At 42.5% G+C, this 18,216-nt stretch overlaps 1 protein-coding gene across 1 annotated transcript in view; it reads right to left on the reverse strand.

Annotated features, from left to right (window-relative positions):
• Nucleotides 1-18,216, reverse strand: part of LOC110490931 (carboxypeptidase A6-like) — a 40,954-nt gene that overhangs the window by 16,424 nt on the left and 6,314 nt on the right. Inside the window, exon 2 of the mRNA XM_036943874.1 lies at nucleotides 13,198-13,273. Within this exon, the coding sequence (XP_036799769.1) occupies nucleotides 13,198-13,273 (76 nt within the window). The remainder of the gene's footprint in view (nucleotides 1-13,197; nucleotides 13,274-18,216) is intronic.

Consider the following 18,216-nt stretch of genomic DNA (forward strand, 5'->3'; position numbering starts at 1 on the left):
GATGATCATTATGGCCAAACAGTTCTATTTTTGTTTCATCAGATCAGTGGACATTTCTCCAAAAAGTACAATCTTTGTCCCCATGTGCAGTTGCAAACCGAAGTCTGGCTTTTTTATGGCGGTTCTGGTGCAGTGGCTACTTTCTTGCTGAGCGGCCTTTCAGGTTATGTCGATATAGGACTCGTTTTGCTGTGGATATAGATACTTTTTACCTGCTTCCTCCAGCATCTTCACAAGGTCCTTTGCTGTTGTTCTGCGATTGATTTGCACTTTTCGCACCAAAGTACGTTCATCTCTAGGAGACAGAATGCGTCTCCTTCCTGAGCGGTATGACGGCTGTGTGGTCCCATGGTGTTTATACTTGCGTACTATTGTTTGTACAGATGAATGTGGTACCTTCAGGCGTTTGGAAATTGCTCCCAAGGATGAACCAGACATGTGGAGGTCTACATTTTTTTGCTGAGGTCTTTGCTGTTTTCTTTTGATTTTCCCATGATGTCAAACAAATTGATAATGTACAAGTGTCAGCTTTTTTCCACATTATCAATTGCTCATGTCATGTTGATCAAAATATAGTAGATGGTTCTCTGTTGAATAGTCTTACCCCTCAAAACATCTAGGCATTAGTTCTTTGCATAAGCCATTACATGCAAAATTGTTGAACTATTTGTCATAAACTGTCAAGCATAGTTTTACACATTTCTATTAGACCTTTTGTTCAAAAACGTGAATTGATGAATCGTGCAGGTGCAAGTGTTAGTTCAACCAACAATCAACCAGTTGTCTAAATTGCTCAAAGGTGCATCTCATGAAGAATCAATTGGCAAGCATATATAGACAGACCACAACACAGAGTTGCAATTTTCCAATAATGGATGGACCAGGAAACGAACAGGGTCAACAGCCAAGAGGAGGAGGAAGAAGAGGAGCAATGATGCGTGGTGGAAGGCAAAACAGAGGAAGAGGCAGAAGAGGACATAGGCACATATCTGATGAGATAAGGGCCACTATTGTAGACCATGTTGTCAATCATGGCCTTACAATGGCTGAGGCGGGTCGAAGGGTGCAGCCGAATATTGGGAGATCAACCGTGTCCTCAATAGTTCAAACGTTTAGAAGAGAGAACAGGTCTGTCCACCAATGTACAGTGCACTGTTACTGTATATAAGCAGTATACTGTATACTTCCTACAATGCTTCATGTTACAGTAGTCCACTTGTATTTCACAGCATACAGAAATATACTCTATACAGATACATACTGCACCTTACATGCACCCACCTGTATGTTTTACAGTAAAATGTGTGTTCGCATAGTTTTCGTCTATGTGAAAGTGTGCAATGCATCACTGCATTTTTCCCCACATAGGACTGCAAGATTACCTCAAACCGGTGGCAGAGGACGCCTTTTCACACCTCAACAAGAGGAGGCTATTTGCACCATGGTCCTAGCAAACAATGCCATGAGACTCAGGGAAATACAAAGGACCATTATAGAAGACAACGATGTCTTTGAAAACATCCATACGGTTAGCATCTCAACCATCGACAGGGTGCTGCAATGAAACCAGATGAGTATGAAACAGCTGTACCGTGTACCATTCAAAGGAATGAGGACAGAATTAAGGAGCTACGGTACCAGTATGTACAGGTAAAACATATATCTATGTAACTACTTTACAGCAACATTTTATAGTGATACATAGTACAGTAAGCATAAACTGCACACATTTCCATTGCTGTGGAAGGAACATGCAATATATGTGCATTTTATGTCACTCTTCCTTACCAAAACAAATTCAACTGTGTGTTCTGGGATGTAGCGTATAATGGAGTTGGAATCAAGTGAACCCTCTCACAACTTTGTATACGTGGATGAGGCTGGCTTCAACCTGACCAAATGCAGAAGGCGGGGTCGGAATATATCGGAATATCATCGGTCACAGAGCTACTGTGGATTTGCCAGGCCAACGGGGAGGAAATATCACCATGTGTGCTGCTATTTCGGAGCATGGTGTCCTAACCCATATCCCCCTTATAGGGCCATACAACACCCAGCATCTACTCAACTTTTTAGAGACTCTCTACAGGGCTCTCATCCCTGATGATGAGAGGGGTCTGTTTAGAGAGGATTTGCCAAAGTATGTGGTCATTTGTGACAATGTGAGTTTCCATCGATCAAACATTATAAGGCAATGGTTTGTGACCCACCCGAGGTTGCTCATAGAATTCCTCCCAACTTATTCACCATTCCTTAACCCAATTCAGGAGTTATTTTTCAGCATGGAGGTGGAAGGTGTACGATCATCAGCCACACACACAGATGACCCTGCTGGCTGCAATGGATGCAGCATGTGAGGACATCACAGTAGACGCCTGCAGGGGATGGATAAGGCATTCCAAAATATTCTTTCCACGTTGCATTGGAAGGGAAAATATCCGGTGTGATGTGGATGAGAATATGTGGGCCGACAGACAGGAACGTCTGGATGTGTAGAGACAGCACAACAGTGCTGCGGGCAAAGTTGTGCCTTAGGGGTGGTTTCCTGTGTTTCTTTCTAATTTAGTTTTTTTTCCTTTGTGCCCCTTGGGTTGTCCAGTCTCTTTCAATCAATAACCCACATACAGTAATATGTAAATAATACTGTTGAAATTGATATATGCCATAGAAGTGCAGCCTTGTGCATTTTCAATACAGCAACTGTCATCCAAACTGTAGCCTAAGTTTACATCAGGTAATACTGTCAAAGTACACAGTTACATTGACAACATGCCTAAACATTTTGACGACCTTGTTCGTGAACAATGACTCAATGACTTATCATTCTGATGACACTGACATGATCATTGGCATGAATATTTACTTTTGAGAGATGTACTAAGGATTTTTAGTGACTGACTAGCTTTAGAAATACATCTATTGTATATTGCAGTTTGTACAAATTGTTCTGAGAAATGCACTTATTATTTTGCACATGTTAGGGATGATGTGAAAAATGCACTTATTATTTTGCACATGTTAGGGATGATGTGAAAAATGCACCAAAGCGACTGAGAAAAACTGTAGTAGCTTCTAAAGCCATGACATAATTTTCTGGAAATTTCCAAGCTGTTTAAAGGCACAGTGAACTTAATGTATGTTAACTTCTGACCCAATGGAATTGTGATACAGTGAATTGTAAGTGAAATAATCTGTCTGTAAACAATTGTTGGAAAAATGACTTGTGTCATGCACAAAGTAGATGTCCTTAACCGACTTGCCAAAACTATAGTTTGTTAACAAGAAATTTGAGGAGTGGTTGAAAAACAAGTTTTAATGACTCCAACCTAAGTGCATGTAAACTTCTGACTTCAACTGTGTACTCAGCAAAAAAATAAACGTCTCCTCACTGTCAACTTGGTTTATTTTCAGCAAACTTAACATGTGTAAATATTTGTATGAACATAACAAGATCCAACAACTGAGACATAAACTGAACAAGTGCCACAGACATGTGACTAACAGAAATTGAATAATGTGTCCCTGAACAAAGGGGGGTTTAAAAGTAACAGTCAGTATCTGGTGTGGCCACCAGCTGCATTAAGTACTGCTGTACATCTCCTCCTCATGTACTGCACCAGATTTGCCAGTTATGCCTGTGAGATGTTACCCCACTCTTCCACCAAGGCACCTGCAAGTTCCCAGACATTTCTGGGGGGAATGGCCCTAGCCCTCACCCTCCGATCCAACAGGTCCCAGATGTGCTCAATGGGATTGAGAGCCGGGCTCGTCGCTGGCCATGGCAGAACACTGACATTCCTGTCTTGCAGGAAATCATGCACAGAATGAACAGTATGGCTGGGGGCATTGTCATGCTGGAGGGTCATGTCAGGATGAGCCTGCAGGAAGGGTACCACATGAGGGAGGAGGATGTCTTCCGTGTAACGCACAGCGTTGAGATTACCTGCAATGACAACAAGCTCAGTCTGAAGATGCTGTGACACACCGCCTCAGACCATGATGGACCCTCCACCTCCAAATCGATCTCGCTCCAGTGTACAGGCTTCGGTGTAATGCTCATTCCTTCGACGATAAACACAAATCCGACCATCACCCCTGGTGAAACAAAACTGTGACTCGTCAGTGAAGAGCACTTTTTGCCAGTCCTGTCTGGTCCAGCGATGGAGGGTTTGTGCCCATAGGATTGTTGCCGGTGATGTCTGGTGAGGACCTGCTTTACAACAGGCCTACAAGTCCTCAGTCAAGCTTCTCTCAGCCTATTGCGGACAGTCTGAGCACTGATGGAGGGATTGTGCGTTCCTGGTGTAACTCGGGCAGTTCTTGTTGCTATCCTGCACCTGTCCCGCAGGTGTGATGTTCGGATAAAATACCTTTTGTTTATTTTACACACACTTTTTTTTATTTTACTATGTCAATATGTCTTTGTTGTAAATATTTGGGGGTCAAACTGGTGGCAGTTGTGAAAAAATACAATTGTATTTTAAAACATGTGCTGCAAATAAACTCAGCAAAAAAAGAAACGTCCCTGTTTCAGGACCCTGTCTTTCAAAGATGTGCAGGTGTTGAAAAACGTGGTCTGCCACTGCGAGAATGATCAGCGGTCCGTCCTGTCTCCCTGTAGCGCTGTCTTAGGCGTCTCACAGTACGGACATTACAATTTAATGCCCTGGCCACATCTGCAGTCCTAAATGCCTCCTTGCAGCATGACTAAGGCACGTTCACGCTGATGAGCAGGGATCCTGGGCATCTTTCTTTTGGTGTTTTTCAGAGTCAGTAGAAAGGCCTCTTTAGTGTCCTAAGTTTTCATAACTGTGACCTTAATTGCCTACCGTCTGTAAGCTGTTAGTGTCTGAACAACCGTTCCACAGGTGCATGTTCATTAATTGTTTATTGTTCATTGAACAAGCATTGGAAACAGTCTTTAAACCCTTTACAATGAAGATCTGTGAAGTTATTTTGATTTTTACGAGTTATCTTTGAAAGACAGGGTCCTGAAAAAGGGATGTTTCTTTTTTTGCTGAGTTTATTTGCAGCACATGTTTTAAAATGCTAACACACTGTTTCCAAACTGTCCTGTTTTTAGTCTCGTTACCAAACTGAAAAAAGAGGACGGCTTCGGGAATGATTTAGTTTGTAAACATGGATCAAGGAAGACAGGTTGGTGGGGAAAGAAGAGTGGCAGGGAAATGTTTGGAGGACACATGAGAGGAAGAACAAGATGGGCGGTGGTCTCTGATGAGACAAGGGCCACAATTATTGACCATGTTGTAAACCATGGTCTCTCTTTGAGAGAGGCCGGTTTAAGGGTGCAACCAAATCTACAGCGTTCAACAGTTTCATCAATAGTGCGAATTTTATGGCAAAACAACAGGTGAGATGTGCATCCTTCAATAATAATTGAACTACATATTACATTAAAATACAGTATGTTCACATTTTTACATGTACTGACATTTTCAAATATATTGATTTGTGTTTTTCAGTAGGATCTTTGCCTGCCACAGGAGGGAGAGGCAGAATATTATCAGAGGGTGTCACGTGTGCTCCCTCTCTGGCCTCTAGGTCACCAGGCTGCTCATTAGGGTGCACAGCTGTCACCAACGGTACGTGCATAATGACACTCACCTGGAATCCATCACCTCCTTGATTACCTGTCCTTTATATGTCCCTCCCTTTGGTTTCTTCCCCTGTCATCATTGTTGCTGTTTCATGTCAGGGGGGGGGGGCTGTTTGTTTCTTGGTTTGTTCATGTATTAATGAAATGTATTCATTCCCTGAACCTGCTTCTCAACTCAGCATACATTGTTACAGATGCGCAGGAAATTGCCACCATTGTTGACATGGTAATTGGCAACAATGCAATAAAACTGCGGGAAATTCAGGACAGAGTGATGGCAGACAATATCATTTTTTGGGAATGTGAATACGGTCAGCACAATGACAATTGCCAGAGTCCTAGAGAAACATAAAACAAGGACGAAGCAGTTGTTCCCCTTTGAGAGAAACTATGAACATGTGAAAGAACGCAGGTATCAATATGTCCAGGTAAGATGTCTGTCCAAAAACCAAACGGGGTACATACACAGCTATGCATAACGTAAAGTGATTCACTGTATTTTAGAGTAATGGAGATGGAAGCCAGGTAAACTGTACATGCATTCACCTTTGTGGATGAAGCTGGATCCAATCTGGTAAAAACACACCGCAGGGGAAGAAATGTGATTGGACAGAGAGCAACCGTGGATGTCCCAGGACAGAGGAGCTAACATCACAATGTCATGGGACAGAGAGCAACCGTGGATGTCCCAGGCCAGAGGAGCTAACATCACAACGTGTCCAGCACTGTCCAATGATGGTTTGCTGTTACACAAATCACTCATTGGCCCCTACAACACAGAAGCTCTTTTTTGGATGACCTACGTAATCGACTTGTGCCAGCAGACGAGAGAGGGGCAAGTGAACTCCCTTACCTTCCTTGTTGTGTGGGATAATGTGGCATTCCACCACTCTGCTGCAGTCAGACTGGTTTGCTGCACATCCCAGGATGTCAGTACTATTCCTGCCTCCATACTCCCCCGTCCTAAACCCCATAGAGGAGTTTTCCTCTGTGTGGAGGTGGAAGGTTTATGACCACCATCCACATGACCAGATGTCCTTACTGGACATGAATGCGTGATGTGGAGACACTTCTCCTGAAGACTGCCAGGGTTGGACTAGACATTCCAGAAGATATCCACAAGATGCATCACCAGAGAAGACATAAGATGTGCTGTTAATGACAACTTGCAGGAGAACTAGAACCCTCACAGTATAAGTGATTTATACTCTACATGTTTTTTGTTGTAATTATTTTTGCAGCCCTGGAATTTCAGGAATTGTTTTTTTGTTTCAACTTTAAATTTTTCACATGTAAATTTCTATATGCAAAGATATAGAAAAAAAATAAAGGCTATTGAAGCAAATGTCTGCATTTGACTCATTCTTGTTACATATACTTTAGTACAGTCAATAAAAGGTGTCATTCTTAGTCTAATGAAATAATGATTTATGTGAAAAATCATTCAAATTTCAAAGAGAAGTTCATTTACGTCATGTTCCTTGTTAATGTTTTTAAGGTCCGTGTGTTATGAGTGCCAATGCATGCTTTCTGACTGAGAATTGTTGCCAGTGTTAGTCAAACAAGCTTATTTTGAGACATGTATGAAGTGTTTTGGTGGTTTGAGTGAGTTTTGGAGGTGAGATTAACTGTTTGGCCAAGATGCAGACTGAAGAGTTTTGAAAAAGTGGCTTCAGTATTGACCGATGCTTGTTAGCGATTGAAATAAAAAACAATGCATAGTTTTATGGAAACTGACAAACAATATTCCATGTTTAGATCATGAAAGTTTCAGGATAACGAGATCCATTGACACCAATTACTGTGGAACATGAACCAATTGGACTACATTATCTATGGATGTAATATTTCATTCTTTCAGACACTTTCTATTGTCCCATGTTTTAAGATTTGACATTACTGTACACTCACTGGCCACTTTATTAGGTACACCTATCTAGTACTGGGTACTTTTGCCTCCCCAACAACCTGAATTATTCACGGGTCTGTACGTTAAGAGATGCCCTTCTGCACACCACTGTTTTAAACAGCTGTTATTTGAGCATGTATGGCCTTTCTGTTAGCTTGAATGAGTCTGGACATTTTCCTCTGACCTCTCTCATTAACAAGGGTTTTTTGCCCACAGAAGTGCACCTCACTGAATGTGTTTTGTTTATCTCACCATTCTCTGTAAACTCTAGAGACTGTAGTGTGTAAAAATCCCAGGAGGGCAGTTGTTTCTGAGATGCTGGAACCACGTGTGGCACCAACAATCATACCACGGTCAAAGTTGCTTAGATTACGCATATTCCCTGTTCTAATGTTTGGTTGAACAACTAAAGCTCTCTACTCTACATACGAAGTTGCAGGCAGACACATGATTCGCTGTTCGAAAAGGCAGGCTATTTTACATTAGCATGCAGGTGTACCTAATAAAGTGGCCGGTGAATATGTATGCTGGCCCTTGTAATTGCTTTTCCAATACTGCCAACTCGTTCGTGATGGTATCCAGCTACAACAACATAGCGATAACATGGAGCCGGCAGGTGACAACATAGCGATAACATTGAGATAACATTGAGAGGTGTGGGGGAACGTGGTAGAGGACAAGGCCACGGACCAAGACAGCGGCAGCAACAGCAAAGAGTGTCCAATGAAAGCCGAGCAATAGCTGTAGACCATGTCGTAAATCATGGCAGGACAATGACAGAGGCAGCTACAATGATTCAACCAAACCCCAGAAGATCAACTGTGGACTCAATCATCAGAACTTTCCGCAATGAGAACCGGTAAGTCTTCAGCATGCACTAAACATTAGGCTACTCTCAATTGTCAAATGACTGTATACTGCAAGCCAATGTGTACCACAGAGTAGGTGATGTGACTAAATGTAGTCTTACTGTCATTTTCCCTGCAGAGTTGAGACTAGGCCAGAGGCAAAATTCTGACTGACCAACAAGAGCGGGCTGTGGTCAATTTGGTTCGGGCCAGAAATTATATTCGCCTTACAGAAATTCAGCAGCACATCTTAGACAATGACGACATGTTCAACAATGTGGAAGCCATAAGTTTGCCGACTATTGTACACATGCTGAAAAGGCACCAGGTGTCTCTCAAACAGCTATACCATGTGCCTTCTGAAAGAAATGCAGAGAGTCAAGCAACTGAGGACTGATTGTGTTCAGTTTCAAGATACCTGTTGTGAAAAATTACCCAAAAAGTTCTACATCATTGTAATCAGTAATTCTCTTTCCAAAATGTATTTTTAGAGGGTGATGGAGCTGGATGCTGCCGAAAACCATCACAAATTCCTCTTTTTGGATGAGTCAGGCTTCAACCGGGCCAAGACAAGGAGGAGAGGTTGGAATTTCATTGGCCAGTGGGCAACCATCCAAGTACCTGGACAATGTGGGGCCAACATCACCATGTGTGCGGCCATATCTGAAGATGGTGTGTTGGAACACAGACCTCGTGTTAGATCATATAATGCTGCTCTCCTTGTACCCGTCCTTGATGAGCTAAATCAGGTCTGTAGAGCTGATGGTGTGACCTATGTCATTGTGTGGGATAATGTCAGGTTCCACAATGCTCAAATGTTGCAAGCATGGTTTCAGGCCCATCCACAATTTACCACCCTGTACTGACCCCCATACTCTCCTTTCCTTAACCCGATTGAGGAATTGTTCTCCACATGGAGGTGAAAGGTATACACAAACAAGCCACCCTTCTCCAGGCCATGGATTCACCATGCAATGACATCACAGCAGACCAGTGTCAGGCCTGGATTCACCATACAATGACATCACGGCAGACCAGTGTCAGACCTGGATTCACCATACAATGACATCACGGCAGACCAGTGTCAGACCTGGATTCACCATACAATGACATCACGGCAGACCAGTGTCAGGCCTGGATTCACCATGCAATGACATCACGGCAGACCAGTGTCAGGCCTGGATTCACCATGCAATGACATCACGGCAGACCAGTGTCAGGCCTGGATTCGCCATGCCCGTAGATTCTTCCCAAGATGTTTGGCTAAACATCAATGGAAAACATCCATTGTGATGTGGATGAGAACCTGTGGCCAAATCCACAAGAGAGTGTTGATGGAAGTATAGAAGTACAGTAATCAATTCTTTGTTTTGCTTTTTACAGTAAGCCAGGTGAGGAACACTGCAGATTACGTTTTACTGTAGTTTTTTTCTTTTTTGCTTTGATTCAAAGAAACCTGTTGTGATTTTACTGTATGTCATCAATACATTTCAGATTTTGTTCAATGATTCCACTGTGTCTGTAGTATTCTCTCTTTACTAGTCCTTTTACAGTGATGTATTTACGTGTAGTACCATAATGAAACATGTATCACATATGTAGTACTACAATATTTAACGATTGAACAAACAACTACACAGTGAAACTATCGGTATCTTGTGTGTGGGTGATCTAAATGAATGTTCCTATGGTATTTCATGATAAATTAGTTATTTGAACCAATGATTCTGCAACTGCAAGGTTTCTTTAAAGATATGAATGCACATTGCAATATTTTGAACATTGGACAGCCTGTGTTACAAGTGATGACCATTGTGAGTTTTGTGTCTAGATAAATAACCACAAGGTTCTGAAATCAGTGCCAAAGTGATTGTAAAAAAAACTCCAACAGTCCAGTCAAGCCATTCCTTCTGCCTCCAACATCCCACACCCTGCTGTTTGTCCCCAGGTTAGCAGCAAAGACTTCTGCCTCCAACATCCCACACCCTGCTGTTTGTCCTCAGGTTAGCAGCAAAGACTTCTGCCTCCAACATCCCACACCCTGCTGTTTGTCCCCAGGTTAGCAGCAAAGACTTCTGCCTCCAACATCCCACACCCTGCTGTTTGTCCCCAGGTTAGCAGCAAAGACTTCTGCCTCCAACATCCCACACCCTGCTGTTTGTCCCCAGGTTAGCAGCTCCTGCCAACAGATGGCACTGCTGGCTGGAGCTGGTATAACCTATCCTTCAGCCAGCTATTAGCAGCCAAATGAACACATGTCGACCTTGGACCAGCCATTGATGCTCTCCTTAACCAAGGTTTTATGTAAAGACAATACCAGCCTTGCTCTAAAATGTAACTTTTTTGGGAGCATGAATCAGCGATTCAGTTATTTGCTGTGACGGGAACTGAGCGTCTCATAGTGCCAGCTGGCTCTGGCTTCAGCACGGGAGTAGAATCCTACAGACTTGTACAAACCCCTATTAACAGACCGATTAGTTTAATGGTTAACAGAAAGCCATGCACCCGCTTTGAAGTAACCGGTATGGAATGGCATGGTGTCCTCAGCTTTTCTATGCTACTCCCAGCCAACATAAATGGGTAGGGTCAAAGGCCTCATTTCCAAGTGGCTAAGAGCACCATTGGTACAGTAAATGTTTCCACATCTTCATCTCTTTGTTGGTCTCACAAATCAAACAGCCCTTTGCCCGAGTATCACTTGTGTACCACTATCAGAGAACATGATTCACTCTTAATGAGGCCCTTGTAGGATCCAAGTTACAGTTTCCTGTAATTGTTTACAGAAAAGGCTCTTATAGAAGCATTCCTTGGCTCCATTAGGAAATAGAAATCCCGTTGATTAGATTCTTTATGATTCGATTGTTTACGCAATTTTATTTGTGGTTATAGGATACCTTTAAATTGAGGGAGTTGTGTTATGGTTCATGGCAATGATGGCATGGAGTTAAGGAAGCTACTGGGCCTACAGTAGTGATTAGTTCAGTCCTGAGACATACAGTAGATATGTCGGCCTCAACACAAGGCAACTAAGGTGAAATTCTATTGGAGTATTTGTGGTTCAGGAGAAGCTAGACAGATCTACCATAAGACATAGCACTCTGTGGTCTCAGTATCCACAATTCAAAGGGCAAAGCACTAAAGGAAACATCTTTCCATTAGTATCTGAATGATGGCACAAACATATTTGGAGTCCAACCATTCTGTCTCTTTGTGGACTGGCACCCGTAGATGTGAATCAACAATTGAATGTATGTGACACTCTTCTCTCTATTTGACCCCAGTCTCTACCTGTAGGTTAAAAGTGTGACTTTGGCATGAGGTCGTCACGGCGGAGCGCGCCTAAACTAATGAAAACACATCTCAGCAGCAGCTGTCCAAACAGTAGCCACCATCTCCAGGCTCTCCTGGTCCACTGGCCCTCCTTAGACAAAGACTCAGGCCAGACCAAGACCAACATGTGGGAACCACCAAATGATGTTCGGTTATTTAGCCATCAGTACAATAAATCACTACTTTTTTGGGTCAATTTACTTTTCCCCCTCTCTGTCCCTCATTCCCTCTTTGAGTTAGTCTTTCAGGTTGTCAGAACAGTTCAGCCCAACCCTGAACCCTAAAAGACTAGGCCAAGGATAACTATAACAGCCCAAACAGTCTGACATACCTCAGACACTACCAAATAGCCATATCAGTGATATACTACCCAATACAGGCCAAAACAACTAAAGACAGTCCAACACTGGCAAACACTGTTCAACATATCCCACCACTGCTCAAAACATGCTACACAAAAAGTGGGACGGCTCTATCTAATGTGAATTTATCAATTCAACACAGTTTTCATATATTAACCTTGACCACCCAGGCAGGTTCCACCTCATTTTCATATTCCACTAATAACATCAGTTCTTCTGCTGGGAGTTTATCTTCAATGGAAGGAAAGTGCAGGAAGGTTGTCGTTTTTCCTGGCATTGCTGTGTAATTGTTCCCAAATGGGTTTGGGAATGTCACAGGCCACAGGAAACTCCTTCTCGCCTTGTCCAAGGAGTCTGCAGGTTTTTCCAACGGCAACGGTCCATGAACCAGATATCTTTCTTACTTGCATGAACTGCATCATCTGCCTCTCTGTAAAATGTGTCAGAAGAAGAATGTCTAGTACACTGACTACAGTATGATTACTGTGGTTCTCTATCGATGGTAAACAGTGAATGTTTTATCATGGCCTATTGTCCCTTCCTGGTGAAGCTACAGTATTGATTTCTCTCAGCTGTCAGATGGAGACTCAATCTAAACATCTCTCCCCATTATGTAAATATAAAGATACTTCATCTCTCCCTCACACTCTCAGACTGCAGAGCTCATTGAAGTAGAACAGGGGCCTCTTCTTCTCTCATAGAAACAGACATGGTCTGACGGTGGACAGCTCCCTCTCCCAGTCTCCCTGTCTCAGTAAAGATGTTCTATCAAGAGAGATAGAGAGAGAGAAACAGCTCAATCTGCATAACACTGTTGTTTTGACAGAGTAATCTCCCTCGTCTCGTAACTCAAGTTGACACGTCGACTCCGGGAATATGATCATCAGCACTGTGTCATAATCATCAGAGATAATGAGTGGGTTAATTACTGTGTGTGTGTGTGTGTGTGTGTGTGTGTGTGTGTGTGTGTGTGTGTGTGTGTGTGTGTGTGTGTGTGTGTGTGTGTGTGTGTGTGTGTGTGTGTGTGTGTGTGTGTGTGTCCGTGCGTGCGTGCGTGCGTGCGCACTTGTGTGTGTGTTTTTGTGAGAAGAAAGAGAGAGGGTGAGACTATTTAAGACAGGACATCATTACCTTGATGTTTCCCAGGAGTTTCTTGAGTTCCTGAACCTCCCCCTCGTTGCTGGGAGTTATCCTGAAGACTTGATCACTGAAGAAGCAGAGGGAAGGAGTTAAGTAACATTTATGCATTTCTTGTATAACTACAACAGAGTTTTCTTATTTCTTATTTCTTATAAAAGACTGTAAAAACACCTGCAAATCAGCTCCAATTTATTTGCATTTTGGAAATCTATTCCAAACTATTCCCACGCATAATACCAATGTGTGATCGTATTCAACAATATATCTGTTTGGGCTTCTTGCGGTCAATTTGCACGCTACAAATGATTTGTAAATTTGTTCAGGCCACCTAACAATCCCCTTACGAAGAATGTATCCACCGCTACAAAAAAATGACAATTAATTATAATCCCACATAATAATTCACATTTCCTGTTACTGCAGGATTTTTTTCCTGCTGTAGGAGATGGCTCAAATGAAGATCCTATACCTTTACTCACTACCTTGTAGGATCTACCGATCTATCTATACTATGTCTGGAAGTAGACATAATCTGTCCCCTATACTAACCACAGTCAGGAGGATTAAATTGAGCAAGATTTAAAATGACTAAAAGCACCTCACTCTATGACATTTCTCAGCCATACAGTAGTCAGAGTTAATGCAGCCTCCCTTTTGTACATGACTGGAGAATGACACTTAATTGTGAGAGATGATTCAGCAGGGTTAAGGGAAGGGCTGGGTCCTGTTTTAGTGTGACAGAAGGGATGGATGACAGGGTCAAACCAGTGGTGAACAATCAAATCAAATCCAAATGCATTTGTCACATGCGCAGAATACAACAGGTGTAGGTAGACCTTACAGTTAAATGCGTACTTACAAGCCCTTAACCAACAATGCAGTTTTAAGAAAAATAATAAATAAGTAAGTAAAATAAGAAAAAAAAAAAAGTAAAAAATAGAAAATAAAAGTAACAAATAATTAAACATCAGCAGTAAAATTACAATAGCGAGGCTATATACAGGGGGTACTGGTACAGACTCAATTGAGGAAATATGTAGGTAGAGTTAAAGTGACTATGCATAGATAATAAACAGAGAGTAGCAGCATAAAGGGGGGGGGGGGGGCAATGAAAATAGTCTGGGTAGCCCTTTGATTAGCTGTTCAGGAGTCTTATGGTTTGGGGGTAGAAGCTGTTAAGAAGCCTTTCGAACCTAGACTTGGAGCTCCGTAACCCCTTGCCTTGCGGTAGCAGAGAGAACAGTCTATGACTAGGGTGGCTGGAGTCTTTCACAATTTTTAGGGCCTTTTTCTGACACCGACTGTTATAGAGGTCCTGGATGGCAGGAAGCTTGGCCCCAGTGATGTACTGGGCCGTACGCACCATCCTCTGTAGTGCATTGGGTTTGTAGGCCGAGGAATATTGCTGACAGATAGTGCAGTGCTGCAGCGTTTTGTGTTACACACACAGGTGATGGGACATAGGTTTGTTATTACAACACATTATTATATTGAGACAGATGGGAATCAGGAGTCTTAATAACATGAACCTATATTAAAACATAATATACTAGCCTAAATATACACTGACAAAAGCACAGATACAGAAGCACAGCATACTACACGTCGCGGAAGGACGTATATTTTGGGGGGAGAATGACTGTGAGAACGTTATCTCTGGTAACTTTTTAAAAGGATATCCTACTGAAAATAAAATGATGCTGACATTAAAATATAATCCCCCCCCCCCCCCCCAGAAACGAGCCCAATAACATATTGGTCCATAATATCAGGCAAGTGTGCTATATAGCAATACTCATCACCTGATGTGGCCCAGCAGCATAGTGGCTGGGAATAAATAGGCCGAGGGCAGCCCATCTGCATTTACCTCACTGGGCTAATCATTAGCTAGATAGGCTATCTTGTTGCTAGTTACAGTGTAGCAGCATAATGATGACTTGAATGTCCCCCCCAAAAAACATTCCCCTGTGAATATAATATAAGCCTACCTGTTACACATGACTCAGGTTACATTTCAACGTCATTGGAGCCCGCTAACGCGCATAAACCAATGCCGCTGCCAGAACTAAAATGGATTTGATTTGAGAAATAAGTGTAGCTTAGTAGAAAAGCTAGAAAGCTCAGTGATCCTCATCTTATAACAGTGGCAATCAAAAGTGTGTTTCCCGCGACTGCATTAAGAATGCTGAATGGCTACAATGACTGGGCATCACAGGAGGTTGGTGGCACCTTAATTAGGGAGGACGGGCTCATGGTAATGGCTGGAGCGGAATAGGTGGAATGTTATCAAACACATCACACACATTGTTTTTATGTGTTTGATGCCATTCCATTCCTGCCGTTCCAGCCATTATTATGTGCCGTCCTCCCCTCAGCAGCCTCCTGTACTGGGCGTGCATATTTCTCTCCCTGTGTGGCACTGGCAATTTGAATGCTCCTTGAGAGGAATATTATTTTCTTGCATAGAATGAGAAAGGCTGAACAATTGGTAAACTATTCTACTATAGGGTTGTCTGATTTTTCTGTTGCTTAGCCTACTTGTGTTGTTGGCTGGGGGAAATTGAATGTGGACAACAATCTTTCATTAGATAAATCAAATAGGCTAACGAAAGGTAACGGGTCTCAGCTCCACCCGGCTCTCATTTGGGCTAGAGACAAGCGATTTGGGCTAGAGACAAGCGGTTTGGGCTAGAGACAAACGGTTTGGGCTAGAGACAACCGGTTTGGGCTAGAGACAAGCTGTTTGGGCTAGAGACAAGCGGTTTGGGCTAGAGACAAACGGTTTGGGCTAGAGACAAGCGGTTTGGGCTAGAGACAAACGGTTTGGGCTAGAGACAAGCGGTTTGGGCTAGAGACAAGCGGTTTGGGCTAGAGACAAACGGTTTTCTGAAATGTGAAGTGTAACCATAACGGTCAGGGAGATGTGCTCTATAATAGGCCCTACTCACAGGCTGTGGTAGGCTACAGCGAAGCCTAATCAGACTTGCCCGTGCTCGTGGTTCTCACAGGCTGTGGTAGGCTACAGCGAAGCCTAATCAGACTTGCCCGTGCTCGTGGTTCTCACAGGCTGTGGTAGGCTACAGCGAAGCCTAATCAGACTTGCCCGTGCTCGTGGTTCTCACAGGCTGTGGTAGGCTACAGCGAAGCCTAATCAGACTTGCCCGTGCTCGTGGTTCTCACAGACTGTGGTAGGCTACAGCGAAGCCTAATCAGACTTGCCCGTGCTCGTGGTTCTCACAGACTGTGGTAGGCTACAGTGAAGCCTAATCAGACTTGCCCGTGCTCGTGGTTCTCACAGGTGAGGTCAGGTGCAAAGGAAAGTGAACACTTCAGTGAAGAGAGGCATTTACAAAGTGCTATGTGGAAGGGGAATTTGATATTTCAAAGTGGCCTCCTATTGGTCATATTTTTGCTACTCATTTACCAATCACATCATCTTTCGTTTTGTATTCCCATTGTGATTTGTCCCTGAACCCATAGGAGACCATTTTGAAATATATAAAAGCCTCCTTAAATTTTCACGTTGGCAACACCTGAAGGCAGAAACATGTTTTTTTGTTAGTTTTTTTTTTTACCATTTAAGAAGCACTTTGATCAACTTCCACTGTCCTCCAAGAGTTGCTGAAATTTCTCTTCACTCTCACAGGTGAGGTGAAATTATACAATGTATCGACTTAGCTTGCAATGTGCCCCATTCAAATATATAATGAACAGCCGAAGCGCACTGGACTAGTCCATTCAGAGATGCTAACTACATTTAGCATCTATTCATGAAGGTATCTTCTGGCCGGGGGAGTTTTGGTCTGAATGTTAACACGCATCATTTGCGGTATGGTTTTACATACCATCTTTCATAGCGAGAAATGCGTGCTCCAAACACCTATGTGTAAGCGTAACTGGGGAGGAAGTGTTGCAGAAGTGTAGTTCGTCGGCTGGAAGGATCTGTGCAAACCTGCTAAGTGCATATTTTTTATTAGAAAGATTATTTCTTGCTGATATGAAAGATAAGTTCCATATGTTTCGGAAACCGTATCGCAAAGCGATGATTATTGACGTTTCTAAAAGTTAAGACAGAGCGTCGGGATTGTAGTTCACATGGTTCCACCGGTACGCGGTGCTTAAGGCTGAGATCCCTTGGGATAAAGCAGAATGTATTGTTTAATACCTTGGTGAATGAAATGACTGTGAAGCCCTGGCAATTCCTTTCAGGTGCAAACCTGGGAAACAGACGAATGAAATACATTTCATTTGACTGGGATGTTCCATGGGGGCTGGTAGTCATTCCACGTTCTCACCTGTTTAACACTGCTTCTGAGTCTCCTGTATTCATAGGCTATAAAGGCAATCCCTAGGCACACTGAAAATACATTTACACTAACGATACCATCATAAAGACAACATAAGAAGGAAAAACCACTCCACTTGTGTTTGGTTAACTAAAGCCATCTCTACCACCTAAGCTATCTGGTTTCAATGGTCTGGCTTTCATATTTCTCCATACAGCAAATCAACTCAGCCGCCAGAGTCACACTGTGCTGCAAAGCTTTTGTAAAATTTTCAGTGGAAATTGTTAAAAGTAATCCTTGTGCATAGCTTGTTTAACACAGCATTACATTACATTCAAAACATTTCATTGTGCATTCATTTTGTTTGTAGACATCTTTCACCACACAACCATTGATCAAAAATATAAGTTCACTGTGAAATATAATGAGTAAATTGGTGCAATCACTTAAACACAACATAATGATACCTGCTCAATGTAGTTATTTTAGCAACCAGTTAGTCCAATAGTAAAAAAAGTTATGATACATGTTAAAAAAAAAGCCATTTGAATGCAGTATGCTACAGTACTGTAATTTGCACTACATTACAGTTTTTTCACATTAGGTACTACACTTGCACTACCCATTAAAATTGACTGAACATAACATTTCCATAATTTCTATCCCATGTGTGATCAAAGGTGTGATCATTGAAGACACCTTTCACAATGCAATCAAATGGAAG

The sequence above is a fragment of the Oncorhynchus mykiss genome, chromosome 15 (assembly GCF_013265735.2).
Source record: "Oncorhynchus mykiss isolate Arlee chromosome 15, USDA_OmykA_1.1, whole genome shotgun sequence".
In the NCBI taxonomy this organism is placed as follows: domain Eukaryota; kingdom Metazoa; phylum Chordata; class Actinopteri; order Salmoniformes; family Salmonidae; genus Oncorhynchus; species Oncorhynchus mykiss.